The following is a 16,455-nucleotide window of genomic DNA, read 5'->3' as shown; positions in this document are numbered from 1 at the left end:
TCTGATTGCAAAATATATTAATATTAGGGTGAACTGTAGCTGGCTTGTCTGGGTCATTTGTAAGACTGCATATATCGTGAGAAGCCGAAGTGTCTTTTGCATTTTCAAATTTTGTATGAAGCAGTTTTAGTTTCGATTCTTTCAGTGGTGCACCCTATGAATAAAACGAAATTAAAATATACATAATAATGTTTGCTCATTTTGAGAAGCACTGGTATGCTAAAAGGACATTCTATAAACAGCTAATTTTAGAGAAGTTTAAGCTTTACTTCTTGATCTAGCAAATTGAGGGTTATTTTTACAACATCATCAGCCATCCTAATAAAAGCGTATGTAATTTCTCATAGTTGTGAAGGAACCTAAATATAGAGAGTAATGTTACATAGTCGGTTAACATTTTATTGATTACTTTTTCGTAACAATGAGGATTAAATTTGAGTATATTCGAAAAGCGTGTCCATTTTTTATACATCACTATATGGTTGTCTCAGTATCATTCATGGAATGAAAAGAGAAAACATTTAATTGAAACGATATAAATATTTGTTCGGAAGAAACTACGCTAAAATGTAATACCGTGTGGCACATTTTGGTTTCACACCGCTATAATTTACTCACGTGTTACGTTACGCATGCGGAACAAAATATGTTTTTCAAAATTTGCATGTTTTGTCCGCATTATACTACATATTTAGTTTTCTCTTTATGAACGAATTGTCCGCGGATAAATTTGGACAATAAAATTTTCTTTATTATAAATAACTGTTTCGATGTGTCCATTAAAACGGCATCACTGTGTTTCGTTCATACAGCTTTACTTACAAGTTAACCCTATTTTAAATATTGCCTTAATATTACATGTATAAATTCTACAAATTTTAGCTGCCTAGAAATGGTACGCGAACGCATTTTAAGGAAGAAGGCAATTCCCAAATGTAGGCAATCTTTAACTGCAGAAATGTCTATTTTTGTGAGGGCCTTTTTATCCATTATAATTGAGTAATTTGGAGAAGTGTGTACAATTTTGCAAATGCAAAGTAGTTTCTTTGACTCCCCTGCATTTCAAATGATGTTATATTTCCATTTTGTTTCAAAATATGGGTAGGATATCCTAGCGCATTGCATAGCCATTATATGTATTACTATTACTATTATTTTAAGGGCAGACATGGGGATAGAAAATGTCGAAAATGAATGCGTTAAAAAGGGGGGGAAATGAGATTAATCATTCTCTCCTACGTAAAATAACATAAATATAATTACAAAATTGAGTCAAACTGAACTGATAAAATTTATGCTCGGCTTTTAAATACATATACGTCCTCTTTGGGCCTACTTCCCGGTAACACATAATTGCCACATTATCGCCCAATTTATATTTTTTTATATGACTCTATTTCTTGGTAAATATATAAGGTAGCATGAAAAAGAGCTAATTCTCTTCCCCCCTTATTGCTAACACATGGGGATGCAAAAATGTAGCAAAAAAATAGCATATTTTTTTTTAAAATGTCTAACGCGGTTTGCAACGTTTGGCAAAATCGTGTAAAAAGAGCAAGCCCACCCATCGTGCTTATCAGTTTGTAAAAATTAGTACATTTTTATTATTGGTACAATATGTTTATTATTTTTTTCGCATAAAATAAACTTCTTAACGACGAAATTGCTATATAGCATTCACGAATTAGGTATATTAATCAAATGAATAAATTTAGAAAACAAATAATATAAAAAGTATACAACATGCAAATGACAAAATGTGTAAATTTTGCATGGCATAGTAGGATTTAGTTTAAATGCCACTTCATAATTTAGAAGAAATTTTATTCTGTTGCCCCTGGCGTAGAAAAGACACTAAGGATAAACCACATTTTGTATGTACATTTTGGGAAAACAAATTTTTGGGCAAATGAAAAAATTTATTGTCAGAGCAACAAATTGAGCGGAATGGCTCACGTTTTTAAATTTTAAGTTACGCATAAAATGTTCACCACCTATCAGTTGTGTTCTTTAATTGTCATATAAAGCAAGTTTAAAGAGTTATCTTTATTTTTACTTATTACTAAAAATTTACTCTATTTTGAGCGAATGCCCCTAATATTAACTACATAATAAAAAAATAAAATTTTGTGGATCTCTTAATATTTATTAAATGTAGTACAATTCCAACGTCAGCAGCAATTTATATGTAGATCGAAATAATGGTGTGATAGAACTATGACTATTTTTCAGTTATAAAATGATTCTATGACATGCGAACGATTCGCTTGCTTATATGTGAAGAGACTTTTTCTGAAATAAAAAACATATGCGTAATAGTTCATTCTTTTGTCATGTTAACGTATGCTTTGCATCCTTAATACAATATAAAAAAATTATAAATCATATAATGACATAATTATGCCATTAAAAAAGGTATAGTAAAATATATCGATTTCGTTCCCCCCGTTTTGTTTGTCTAGTGTATGCTAGAACAAGGTAGAATTTTTAATTCTTAAAAGAAATTTATCTATGCGCATATAAGGTATTAAAAAATTACCTTTTAAAGAAACAAAAAGGTTATGTTATACAGAAGAAATGTAACTTTATAATATAAAATATAAAAGACTTAATATGTATTTTTTTTTCGAAAATTAAAATAAAAAAAATTCATGCATAAAAAATAACGTGCTTTCATCAAACAGAATAACTGTAATATTGAACAGTAATACAAAAAAAAATTTATATGCACCTAAATATATATAACAAATGAGTCCTAAATATTTATATGAAAAAAAGCGTTTTGAGATGAGACACAAATGTATACAAAAACGTTTTAAATAATGACATTTTATATGCCATATTTTTTTATCATTCTATATTAAATTTTATTAATAACAATTTTCAGCAAAAAAAAGGTTCGCGCAGTTGTATGTTAAACTGTTCGAAGGTGACAACCAAATGAATGTCTTTTAAAAAATATTTATATATATTATAAAAATTAGTAATAAAAAAAACGTATGCGCAATAATGACTGTCTATTTAGGTTTTGAAATCTTACTATTTAATCAATTATAATTTTTTCTGTTTTATGCATTTTTTTGGTAATCAAATTAAAGGGAACCTACATAATTGATTTAGCAAATATTACTTATTATTTTTTTTTTTATGTAATAATTTTTACATGTCTCTTTTGAGCATCCATTTGGACAACCAAAATAATAATATTCTATTGACCCTAATTTTTTAATTAATAATATATATATTTTTTTTTTGTGTTCATTTGAATCTTGTCAATAATTTGACCATAGTTGTATATAGACAAATTTCGCAAATAATACAACTAGAAGAACTGTTTATTTTTCTGAGACATATTTAATAGTAATTAGAGTGTAAGCCTCAAAAAAGGGTGTCGTTATTCATTAAATACTAATAGAAGATTGCATTAATTACAGGCTGATTATTATTGATGTAATTTTTTTTGGATTATACAAGTAATTTATGTATTTTTCAAAATTACCTTAATAAAATGAGCAAATGAAGAAAAAAGAGTTCTATTTTTACTATTTTTGTAATTTTTAAAGAAAGACAAAATGAGTTTTACTTCGAAGGAATGCAAAGAATTGATTGGAGGATTTAAAGTTAGTTTTCCAATGCTTGATAGTATTGAAAATATATGTGATTGTTTGGATAATAATGTTTCTGAAACTCGTACTAATAGATGTCCGTGTTCTGATATTAGAGATAACAATGCAACTATGCAAGCTTTTGAAGCATTTAACGAATGTTTGACAGGAAATAAAACTTCAAATAATACAGTACCTAATATAGAATCTAATGTATTTTCTAATTTTTTACCCGAAGGATTATTTAGTAAATTACAACAATCATTAGTTAATCCATTACCACAATCATTATTTAGTTCATTACCATTTAGATTACCTACTGCACTAGAACTTTTAACTAATAAATGTTATACAGAAAAATTAAGAGATATCATAAAATTAAATAACACGACTACAGTATGTGGATTAAATGTTACAGATCACAAAACAACAATTGAAAATGTAATTACAGTTTTAGAAACCATACAAACATCTGCACATTACACATTAAAATCTGTGAGGGCAGTCGATAGTGCGTCTATATTTGCGGAGAAAATGTTCACAAGAATAATAGGCAAAATTAATGAGTTTGAAATTACTATCCCTATGTGTATCTCTTTATCTGTAACAGTCATCCTCATATTGATGTTCTATAAGGTAAATATTACTCTTGATGATAATTATTGATATTTCGCATTAGTAATATATATTAGGTGAATATACCTATAATTATATAACACACATAAATGTATATGAATTATATTTTTTACATTTTTATTAGATATATACGGGAGGACCCCTCTTTGGCAGACGCAAAAAAAAGAAGAAAAAACGTCTAGATTATGATTTAGACGAAGAAACGCAATTTATGCCTATGCCCATGGCTATGCCTATGCCGATGCCTATGGCTATGCCGATGCCGATGCCTAACGATTTATCCTTAGGATATCAACCATTGAAATAAGTAATGATAAAGCATAATATGTAATATTAGTTATATTAGTTATGTTAATTATATTAATCATATTAATTACGATGAAGGTTAGCTTGAAGAGCAGGCGAATTCGTAACGTTGTTCCACTTATATACAAGGTGGAAAAAAAAAAGGGAAGATAAATTATACATATTATGGATGACATCGATTTCGCCTTAATAAGTAAAAGACAAGAGGTTAATAAAAATTAAAATTATAAAAAATAAAATGTATTAAAATGGCGCATAGGTGAAGAATTATTTTTTTCTATAAAATAAGTTATATGAGGAAATAATATCAAAAATAACAAGATTATAAATTTCGAATTAATATATTCTTCCCTTTTCTTTTTTTTCCATTTTATAACATAAATCTATGTTAAAAAGAAAATAATTTGAATATGCATATATTCATATTATTTATATATTTAGTATAAAATTGGGGGATTATTGTAAGGCATAAATTTTTTGTTACATATGACCTATGTTGCAATAAAAAATATACACACATTTATTCTTACCTCCAATTATGTTTTTTTTAATTATAGTTCCTACTTATTTAAGTAAACCACTTATGATGCTTAATTCCGTTATTTCATTTTGCTACATTATTATTAATGGCGGAAAAAAGATCATAATGTGTGAATTTTTTAAAGTAAATTTATTCATAAGAAGCAATTATAGTTTCCATTTAATTTCACCCCATAAAATATAAATTGCTTTTGAATTGTCTAAAATAATATATTTTTTTTTTGTACTATTATTTCTCTACTTTTTTAAATTTTCTAATTACTTTTTTTTGGCTTGAGCACATATTAATTTTTATTAATATAGTGCTAACTTTGTTACAAAATAAAATTTGTCTAAAAACGACGCAAACTTAGAGAAGTTTCAAATTACACTGCACAATATTGTAAATAATTATACTAACTAGTAACATAATTTTGCTGTGTATTATATACTGTGAAGATAATTCTATAGATAATTGAGTTGAAAAGAAGGAATATTAAGTACTTTTGAAAAGGTAGAATGGTTAAAGGTATAGTGGAATGTAGATGATAATTCACATTTTACCTCTATGATGTGCACAGATACCAGTATGATGAAACGTTCCGCGAAATGTCGTAAAATGCATTTAGCAACTGCGCAAATAATTTTTGAAACATACGAACGAAAAGGTTCCAATTTTGACCCTACTGGAAAGATAAGCCGGGCTATAAAACGATTCCGTAGGAGCAACCTCATAAACAAGGTAGAATAATACAAGAGCGGTTTTCTTGTGCTTTAAAAAATACACCCAATAAGTTATGATTTGCGTGCAAAAGTAATTATTAAATTGTCGTACTTTATGTTATGCGTTTTATTCGCTATTTTGTGCGGGAAAACGAACATATATATATATGTATATATATTTTTTTTTTTTTTTGCAATATCGTGAATTTTGTTTGCACAGAGACATATTTATTCTACAAAAGATTTAACTCTTGGATGCTTTCTTAGCATATCATTTGTCATGACTACAAGCGATGTTTTTTTCGCGTCATAATTGACTGTACCGTATAACATGGAACACAAATTTTGCATTTATCAAAATGTGAATACGTTTTATAGAAAATATAATTATTAAGGTATCATGACGTATGCTCTATAATATGAAACACGAAAAGATAAGTTAACTGAAGAGCCAAGGTGCAAGGACTTCGAACACGTATCGTGTAGTGCAAAAATCATTTTCCTCATAAGGAAACAAAAATTATTAATTTTATATTATTAGAACGGGGAAATATATGCAATGTATGATTACACTCCTACACTTCAGTGGTCAATTCAATGGTTAGAACTATTGATATGTTAAACACCTTTTAGTTAATACGCATAATTGTGCTATTGTTATTATGAACCAAAATATTGCATTCTATGTTAAACGGCGTAAAGGGATACAACATTTTGTTGGGTACCTAAAGAACAATGGTAAGCAGTAGGGCAGGAATGCATATCATTGTAAGCATGTGCGCAAGGCATCCTTCTATTATTATGAATTTCGCGATACTTTGCTAAAATTGTTTTATGCTGCACATTCTTATACTTTACCATTGCCGATTCATGTTAAATTGTTTTATACGGATTAATGTCAAAAATGGCATATATATTTTTTTAGCTATGTTTGTGTGAATTTAATGGTTAATATTTACGTATAGTATATGTACTTGTTATGCATTAATCTTTTACGTTTTATTATTTTTATTTTTTTTATGTCTTTTTTTTGGTAATTTGTTCAGTATCCTTTTATTGATGTATACGCTTAGTAGGAGGGGTAACCTAATCCCTTTTATTTTTGCAACATATTGTGGTAGTCACACTTATACAAATATGACAGTGCACAATTTAAGATGAATTGTGTGGTACTCAAAATAATTGGATTAACGAGGAGAAATAAAAGTTATAAAAATGGGAAAAATGGGAAAAATAGTAAAATGGGAAAAACATTAAAAATGGTGAAAATTCCTAGAAATAACAAAGTTAAAAAGTGTACACAGAGAAATATTGTAAGGCAAAATTTTATCAATTAAATAACGGTTAATTAAAAAAAATAAAAAAAATATTTTTTTCTTTTATTATAGTGCCCCATCTATAGAGTGTATGTTGTTAAAAATTGTAATAATTATTATGTGCCACGTCAAATTAAACACTAATTTATTGAATAATGCAGTAACAAAATAAAAATAAAAATAAAAACAACTGATTATGCAAAATGTATCTTTCTTGGAGCGTACAGAAAAATATGATGGAGGACATCATAAATGTATAAAAATTTTTATTAAAAATCGAATGAAAAAAAAATAACAATCATTGAATATAAAATAATTTGTCAACGGAACCTAATTTACGTACCAACGGAAGAATTCAATGCATTATTAAAATAAATATGTTAATGAATATTTTTTCCTATAACAGGGTTATCCATTATATTTTTTTTTTTTACGAATAAATTAAATGCTTAAAGTAAAATTAAAATTTTTTAAAACATTTCAATGAAGAATTTATTGTTGGAAAAGCACAGTAAATTTTCACGGAGTTAAAATCTGTGGTTCATTAAGGTAAAATTGAAAATAAATTTTACTGGGGCAAAACTTTTATCATTCTATCTATCATTTTTTTATTTATCATCATACTTATCGTCATACTTATCGTTATACTTATCGTCATACTTATCATATTATTATCCTTTTTGTTAACCCTATTTAATGCCCCAAATTTGAATGAATGATCCGTTACACTGAACTGCATATATATCCCCATTTTATGAAGAAAATAATTTTTCACATGCAGGAATATTTAATACTAAAATATTGGTACCATTATACCTTGAGTAGTGCATACATATTTTATAGTACATACTATTTATGGAGAAAATAATTTACAAATTATCAATTAATGGAGAACAAAGCAAAGAGCAGATATATTTTGTGAATCAATTATTTTGACCGTTAATAATATTTATTACATTTTATGGAAGCACGAAATAAAAAAAAAATATATAATTTTCCAAAAAGATGCGAGAGATTTTAATTTAAAAACATTTTAAAATATGGTAGACATTTTTATTTTTAAATATTATTTGCTCTCAAAAAATTAATACAAAAAAAATTTAATTGTGAAAATTTAAATTTACGTACTTTGGAAATTTTTAATGAAATTTAATAAAAAAATGTTTTTGTCAAAACTAGTTTTATTAAAATAAATTATATGTAATAATTTTAGCAAACTATTTTCAATTGTCTTTTATTTTCCTAAAGTTTAATAAAATTTGTTTAATTTATTTATATATACCAATCATATTTTTTTTTTATGTTCCATTAAATACGTCTAAAATATTATAATTGCAAGATCATGAGGATAAATAGCGATAATTTGATAACCGCCTTTTTTATTATACACTTTGTAAAGACTATGTGACATTCCTTTAACTGAAGTCATGAGAAGATTACTAAGGCGTCATTTGAGGGAAAATTATAAATTAATGACTTTTATTAAAAGTTCTACGCTCATCCTTTTAATTTGTATATTATACCGTTATTACAAGGATGAGGTATTTATGCTAAAAATATTTTAATGCCTTTTTTTTTTCATATTTTCCCAATTTTGCCTTACGTATGATAGCATATTTTAATGAGGACATAATAAATTATCTTTTGTAATTAATAAATAATTGCTTTTTCTTTTTAGGGTACCTTTGAGAATCCAATTAATAATAAGCACAAGATAACTGATGGGGCAGATTTAATGAGAAGACGTCTATTATCAAGACGTGTCGTTCATGTGAACAAAGGTGTACAGGTGGACCAAGATTTAGTTTTGCCAGGTGTGAACAAAAATTTAAAAAATAAGAAAAAAGCGAAATTTCTATATATCTATAAAAGAAGGTCAAGAAAGAAGAAAGAAGAGAAATTATCATTTGACAAGAAAAGTGAATCAAAAAAATATATTGAACCCCCCCCAAGAAAAGAAGAATTAAGATTAAATTTTAGTGGTGACGATACCGAATCGAACGCACGACCTAAAAGAAGAAAGGGTTTTATATATAAAACGTGGAAAAAGATAGATAGGCACTTTGAAAATAGAGTGTATAGGAATTTTGACTATATAAGTAATCTGCAGAAGGATCCGAATATGGATAAAAAAATGTTCTTAAAAATATTATTTAAAAAATATCGTATGTTTGTGCTTATGCCGTTTATTACGAAATTGTTTGGGTTACTAGTATTTATACTGCGTGCAACAAAAGTTTTGGAATCAGTTGATATTGCAAAAAACATTTTGTTGGGGGCGAACATATTAATTTCGCACGTTTTCAGTATCTTTTCTGTTTTAACACTTATTTACATATTAGTAAAAAAAATTCAATATGAAAGGAAATTGCAAAGAAAATATAAATATACTTGTAATTGTAGTTGTAACGGCAGTATCCATTTGTAAAATGAAGTTTTCTACAGAGGTATACGTATGTTATCTAGAATCAGATTCCTTACGGGACAAGCACGTTGGGCATTATTTGGTCATTACAGACACATTCCCCTCAAATGTAACATATGTGTAGATAAAATGGATGAATAAATAAATATATATGTGTGCTTGTGCTTCATATATATTTAAATTGTTTACGGCTTTTCGCCATATTTGATATAACGCTTTAGCATAATTTAATGTTTCCTATTAAGGTACATATAAATGAGCTTTTCTTTTTTGTGTACTTGGAGGTTTATTTGCACAAGCGTTGAACTAGTACGCGAGATCCTTGCTGGTTTAAAGCCATCAGGTTGTTAATTAAATTTATATTTTTATCATAAACGCAATTCTTTATGATTTTTTTTTTTTTTTTTTTTTTTTGTTTGGTGTGCAAAATATACTGTTTCATAGGTTTTATAAATGTTTGTTGTTTAATCTAAGTTATATAAAAAATAGTCTTTTTTTTAGGTCATAAAGTGGAATGAATTTTATATTCCATTACATTCAATATAATTTTATTAATGTTTGTTATAATTGCAAGGTGGCATATGTGTAGCACAGTGCATACTTGATACAGTAAAAACAAAAATGTGTTTGTCTTTTTGTATGGACAAAATTGGATATGTTGTCAATGTTTTTAAGCGCTAATTTTATTGGTTTTAAAAATGTGTGTTATATAATTTATGGTCATTATTAATTGCTATGCATGGAATTATGCATCTTTAATTTTTTTTTTATGATATTCTCGTTTTTGTTAATCACATAAAATTACTCATTTGGATAAATATTGCATAATGATAAATTGTTGCAATTAGAGGATAATTATTCCATTCATGATTTAATAATAGACATGATATTTTTTATGTATTAACTTTAAAACTTCTAACATGAAATAATTATACTATAAAGTATTAACCTAGAAAATGTTCATAATAAAAATAGAATGACTCCTGTAGAATGATTAGTGGGGAGCTATATTTGCCTATTTATTCATTGAAGTAATACCACTTAGGAGCTGGAAAAAATGAAAATTTTACATTCAGAAATGGGTAAAGGAAAAGATATATGCCTTTCAATATGTGGCGCTAATTAGAAGGAGAAGAAAGCACATTATCGTTATGTGGTTCTTTATAACAATAGTGCTTACAGAAAAGGGCGCAAAAAACAAAGAAACAGGTACGTAAGAGAAAGAAAGCGCATGAGAGGTATTATATAACACGCACCCCTTAATTATCAATGTTATGTGAGATTCTGCCCTTATGTGGTTCGAACACTCAATGATGTAAAAATAAATTGCTTAATTATTTATCATTTCGTATAAAAAGCAATCACGTTGTTGCAATTCAAAGTGTTATATTATGGGTGTTCGCAGCATCATATATGATGCAGTCAAGCCCCCAACGAACGAAACAAGGATCCTACGGTAGTTAAAAATATGCTACGACTTTAGCCATTTTAATATTTTTGTTGTTCTTTTATTTCTTTATTCTTGGGACCATTGTATATGACACCTCCTTTTTTTAATGTACATTTAAGGCCAAATTGGAGCATTGCCCCTTTAGCAAATACATTCGTAAAGACACCGATAAAAATAAGAAAGTGTTATGAAACGAATGTTTAGCTCTTAACATATAAGATAAGTTAATGCCGAAAATTTTCGACTTTATATGCATCACCAAAACGGAGCATTGTAAAGACAACGTGGGTAAGCATAAGAATTGCTTAACATAGGGCATAACATGGTGGATGGAAAATTTACCTAATGAGACAATAAATTGAAAGGAAATATCTATATGTAAACGAAATGAACGCCGAAGAAAATATCGAATTGGTTATGATGCACCACCATAATAAGATGCTAACATGGCATATATATTTATCATACATGTGTTAAAACGGAAATGTAAAAAAAAACAAGCAAAATGTATATGCTAGACAAATGCAAATAAATTCAAATATGAAATGATTAACAGGGTAACTAACTGTGTAGCATATAATGTGCACTTTATGGAAGTACGCGCACTGCTAGCTGTGTATGAAAAGATTTTGCTGAACGTTAGCACCTTTATATTATTGATACTAATAAAGTGGTTATTAAAAAAATCAATAAGTCAACATAAATTATAGAAATGGGTTTACATTATTTAACATTAGAAGGAGCTTACTTGAGTTACTCCCTCTAAATGTACTGATTTAGCACAAATAAAACAAATACCCATAAGGAGTCTAGTGTTATGGTAAGCCGATAAGACCACTGCAGATATATGAAGTCCCTGGAACAGTTAGACCTTGTGATGTTAAGTATTAGACACCTTTTTTTTTTGCAACATGTAAAATAGGAGAGAGTTAGTATGCCTAATTGAATTTAGGATAAATGTAGAATTATTCTAAATTAAGGCTTTTTTTATCGAAATAATAAGCCAATTTATTTAATGCGCAATATTGAGGCAAACTGAGAATGCATCAAAATATATAGGTACAATGTAGACAATTTAAGCATGACCAATTTTATAATAATAAAACGCTCTCATGAGCATAAATGGCAAGTTTTCTTCTCAACGGGGTATTAATAAATGGTACAATTTATGAATAGCAATAGTATTTACATTAACATGGTTGATATATTCTTAAAAGAAACTACTTAAGTATTGCCGTAGCGTATGGGGGCTATGAATGTGCATCCACCATGCATGTACTGATTAGCAAGAGGAAGGCACTTCCTATATTCGTTAACAGTAAGTCCTTTTCCGCTTCAAGTAGAAGCTCTTTATAAATATACTTAAATTAATCGTTAAAAGGAGAAAAATGACTCAAAATAAGCTATGTCAAAAAGCTTTATATGCTGCGCTATATGCAAACATGGACTTGAATTTTCTATTGCGAGAGCTATATGGAATATGAAAGCAAAATGAGAATTATTCTTCTTTAATTTTTCATTTATTTAAAATGAAATTAACCATTGGGGGTAATTCCCATAATGTAAACCCAAAGGAATGACATGTTAAAAAAAAACTGTAAAAAATAAGATAAATGTGAATGTTCCTTTATATACGTACTAAGGAAAGGTAGGAAAATACATCACAAGGTTGTTTTTATAATATGCTAAAGTATGTCATACATGTATCGTATTGACTCATCAATTGGGTAATAAATAAAATTTTGCTATCTACAGAAAAGCATCCTTTAATTCCTAGGTTTTTATAATAAACTAAAAAAAACATTTTTTAATTCTAAGTATTCCTTTTCTAGAAATAATTATTACATACAGTTTTACAAATTTAAATAAATATATAAATATAAAAAAAATTATGCGTTAAATGACGCGAGGAGACTTGAAGAAGGAACAAAGCATGTGAATTAATTTTTCGGAAACGTTATGAAGGAGTAGACGTCGCGCCATATGTTTGATTAAAATTTACGTAGATTAAATTTTTTGCGATAAATGAAAATGGCTTTATATAAAATGTCGTTTATTCTTTGTATGTCGTTTTTACAATTAAATGAAGATATTTCTCTTTTATTTTCAGTTTTTGTTTAATTTTTTTAACAGGGGTTTAGGCAAAGGTTGATACCATAATGATATACATACCTTTTTTAATGCCTAGAAAATAGTAGTATACTGGAGAAGAAAATAATATTATAAGCATTTCGAAATTGATAGAAGGTTACTTCTTATATACTGCGATTTTTGTAATTTTTTTCAAATGAAGTATTATCCGTAAACGAAAAATTTAAACACTACATAGATATTTTAAATAAACATTTCTGTACTGATTTTACAGTTTTTTTTTTTTCAAAAAGGGAGATAATTGTATATATGCTTTGCTATTGGTGGAACATACCCGTTTGCTTACGAATGCATATTTTGTAAAATTTTATTGTTCCTTTATAGCTTTATATTTTGATTAAATGGCCTAAATTCTTTATGTTTGTGATTTATTTTTTGAAATTAAAAGTATTTATTTCATTTTGTGCTACATTCAAAAGAGTACATAGGAATATATCTTTATTTTGTCTAAAATTAGCATGAAGGTATATTAACATACCACTAAAGTTTATATGTTTATTATATATGTACTTGTGTACATAGAACGAACCTTTCTTACGTATCATAGTTAGCATAAATGAAAACAAAATGGGAGACTATTCTGTAGAACTATGGGTAAATTAATATTTTATAATAGACAAATTCACCAGATTTTATTATCAGAACATTGTATTGGGAACGGAGATCACAGTGTAGAGTTTGTACATTCAAAAAAATCGTTTAATCTGTCATATAATTGATTTTTTTTTTTTTTTTTTTGCTCATGTAACAGGATAAAGTTTTGGAAGATACACCTTTGTATAAAAAGCTAAGTGACAATGTGAGCAAACCGAGTGTGATAACTGATGAGTGTAAAACGTTAAAAATTACCGGTAAAAAGATTAGTAATGAACTCTGTAATAAATTTGCAAAAAATTTGCAACATGTATATAGCATAGCAGATAAGACTGAACATGACAATACTTGTGATAATTACAAATATTGGATATTTAATCAAATGTGGAAATTGATTGGATCAAAAAAGAACGATCCCCTTGCGAAGGAAGTTATAGAAGATTTCTTGAATATTCAAACGAGCATTAGTAAAAAACAGGGTAAAACTACTTGTCAATATCATTTTAATTACAAAGATTACGAAGAATTTGAAGAAAATTTAGAAAAGATGAATTTGAAACATTATTTCAAAAATTATGAAACCATTAAAAAGAACGCTAGCTCTAAGGATAAATACGATGTATATCATAAGTACGTACCCTACATTATAAAACTATTTGATAAACATTACGAGGACTGTGGTAATACTGTGGATTATTATTTTAATGATTGTGAACCCTTTTTTGAAAAAGAAAGTGACAAGTTCAACCCGAAGGATCTCTTACCCTTACTAGAAAAAGCTAAACCCCAAGCAGCAGCTGCTAAAACAAAGGAGACAGGTGCAGCAGTGCAAAATAAAGGACAGGAGCTTAATACACCCGGTGGAGGTGATGGTGTACATTCAAAAGGTGAAAAATTAAGTGCTGGTACTGAAAATCCTGGAGCGGGTGGATTAGAAGGTAAAGATAAAGCATCGCGTCAACAAGCAAGTAGTGCAGTGGGAACTGGACCCAGTGATGTAAAAGTGCAAGTAAAAAAACCCGAAGAAGCACCTAGATCTCCCTTTTCATTCAATCCATTTTCATTTTGGAGTTCCTCAGTTTCTAGTACTCAGCAAAAATCAGCTAATTTAGTAGCCGGTCAAGGCCAAAAGGCACCGAAGGAACTCGTACCGCCAGCTAAAGGAAAGGCTGGGGAAACAGCTGACCCCCCTCTTAAATCAGCGCCTGCTCCCAAAGTAACAGGAACTGGTAAAGAATTAACAACTGGTAAAGAGAAACCAGAGCTCGCTAACGGGGCACCTGCACCTGCAAAACCTGTAGCCGCGAAACCTGCACCTGCAAAACCTGTAGCGACAAAGCTTCCAGAAGCAGAATCTGGAAGGCCAAACCCTGAAGCTGCAAAACCTGTAGCGGCAAAGCCTGTAGCGACAAAGTCTGCAGCACCAGAACCTGCAAGGGAACCCCCCGTAGGGGTAAAACCTGCAGCGGCAAAACACGTGGTGGTAAAAACTGAGCCGGCAGTATCTGAGCCGGAAAATCGTCGACGGGAAGTAAGTGAAACGTCAGGAACCTTGCATAATGAAGCACCTTTGAGTTCCCTACCAGTAGGTGGCGCTGAGCAGGGCGTTCATGTAGCGCAAGTTTATAATCCAGAGCTTGCAAGCAGTGAAGTACCTTTGGCCGTTGCTGACACCCCTAGTGCTGTAGGAACTACACATGAAGAGTTAGACTCAAACTTTTTTCGTAACATCATCATGGCCGTTGCAGTACTTGGAACAATTTGCTTCCTTTTCTACTACAACAGGGTAATTGCACATTATACTTTATGACATATGAATGTTGTGTTCGCAGCTATAATTTATTTTTATTTTATCCCAATATTTACCATTTTACTACATTTTTACACCTTTTATTTTCTCTTTTGTTTTAGTCTTCTCGATTAGAATCAAGTTTACGCAAAAAGAAAAAGAAAAAGGGAAAGATATTTGAGCATAATTACTACGAAGAGTATGAAAAGGAGTTAGAAATGTATGGTTCTGAGGAAACGTTTTTAGATTCTGAATCGGATCGATTATATTTGAATTATCACCCTGATCAAGACTCTTACTACTAATTAGACCTTTTTAACATGAAAAAGTTTGGAGCGAGCACATGTGAGGGGGAAAGTACCAACATAGTTCAAGTATTTACTTTTAATAAAAAGTGGAGATAATGAAATGGGAAAGATAAACAAGTTAATGTTAATTAATGTGTTACAAAGATGTACATGTTTGTTATAATCCTTAAGGCGCTTAACTATAATGCATAATATGTCACATTAATTATTATTGGAAAAACGTGACACAATATTAGACCAATCTAGAGTGAATTAATTTTTTAAAAACGCTAGAATTATAGTTTGGGTGTATATGAGAAAGACTGATTCAGTAGCAGTGTGCTACATACCTCAATTATTCGCTCTTATATTTCCATAAACTTTGTAAAAATGAAAGATAAGGAATGATATATGATAGGAGCGTCCCCCCAGTGCTATGCATCATTTAAATATTGTTTAAAAAAATATATTTGTAAAAATATTTTAGAGAGTACTACCTAATTTGCAAGGTCACATAAGACAATATGTTTGAATATTTCTGTCTGAATGAATAATAAAAGCAATTGTTTTTACGACCTTTTGCGAACATCTCTCTGTATTTCACTTTTTATAATTAAAACTTTTGATTTGTTTTATTTGTTTATTTTTTTATTT

General features: G+C 28.7%; 1 protein-coding gene across 1 annotated transcript, besides 7 other annotated features; it reads left to right on the top strand.

Moving 5' to 3' along the window:
- Positions 1-2,876: 2,876 nt before the first annotated feature.
- Positions 2,877-2,989: a microsatellite.
- A 1,257-nt stretch (positions 2,990-4,246) lies between these two features.
- Positions 4,247-4,300: a microsatellite.
- A 3,257-nt stretch (positions 4,301-7,557) lies between these two features.
- Positions 7,558-7,613: a microsatellite.
- A 2,870-nt stretch (positions 7,614-10,483) lies between these two features.
- Positions 10,484-10,521: a microsatellite.
- A 2,187-nt stretch (positions 10,522-12,708) lies between these two features.
- Positions 12,709-12,748: a microsatellite.
- A 548-nt stretch (positions 12,749-13,296) lies between these two features.
- Positions 13,297-13,321: a microsatellite.
- A 187-nt stretch (positions 13,322-13,508) lies between these two features.
- PVX_094245 (variable surface protein Vir12-like) lies at positions 13,509-15,819 on the top strand (the record flags this gene model as incomplete). Its single annotated transcript, XM_001614270.1, has 4 exons — positions 13,509-13,725; positions 13,883-14,972; positions 15,057-15,511; positions 15,637-15,819. Exons 1-4 carry the CDS (start codon positions 13,699-13,701, stop codon positions 15,817-15,819), a joined length of 1,755 nt encoding a protein of 584 aa, XP_001614320.1. The 5' UTR covers positions 13,509-13,698.
- Positions 14,999-15,041: a microsatellite.
- Positions 15,820-16,455: the final 636 nt, after the last annotated feature.

Source organism: Plasmodium vivax, chromosome 8 (genome assembly GCF_000002415.2).
Source record: "Plasmodium vivax chromosome 8, whole genome shotgun sequence".
NCBI lineage: Eukaryota > Apicomplexa > Aconoidasida > Haemosporida > Plasmodiidae > Plasmodium > Plasmodium vivax.
This window is presented reverse-complemented; position numbering and strand designations above follow the sequence as displayed.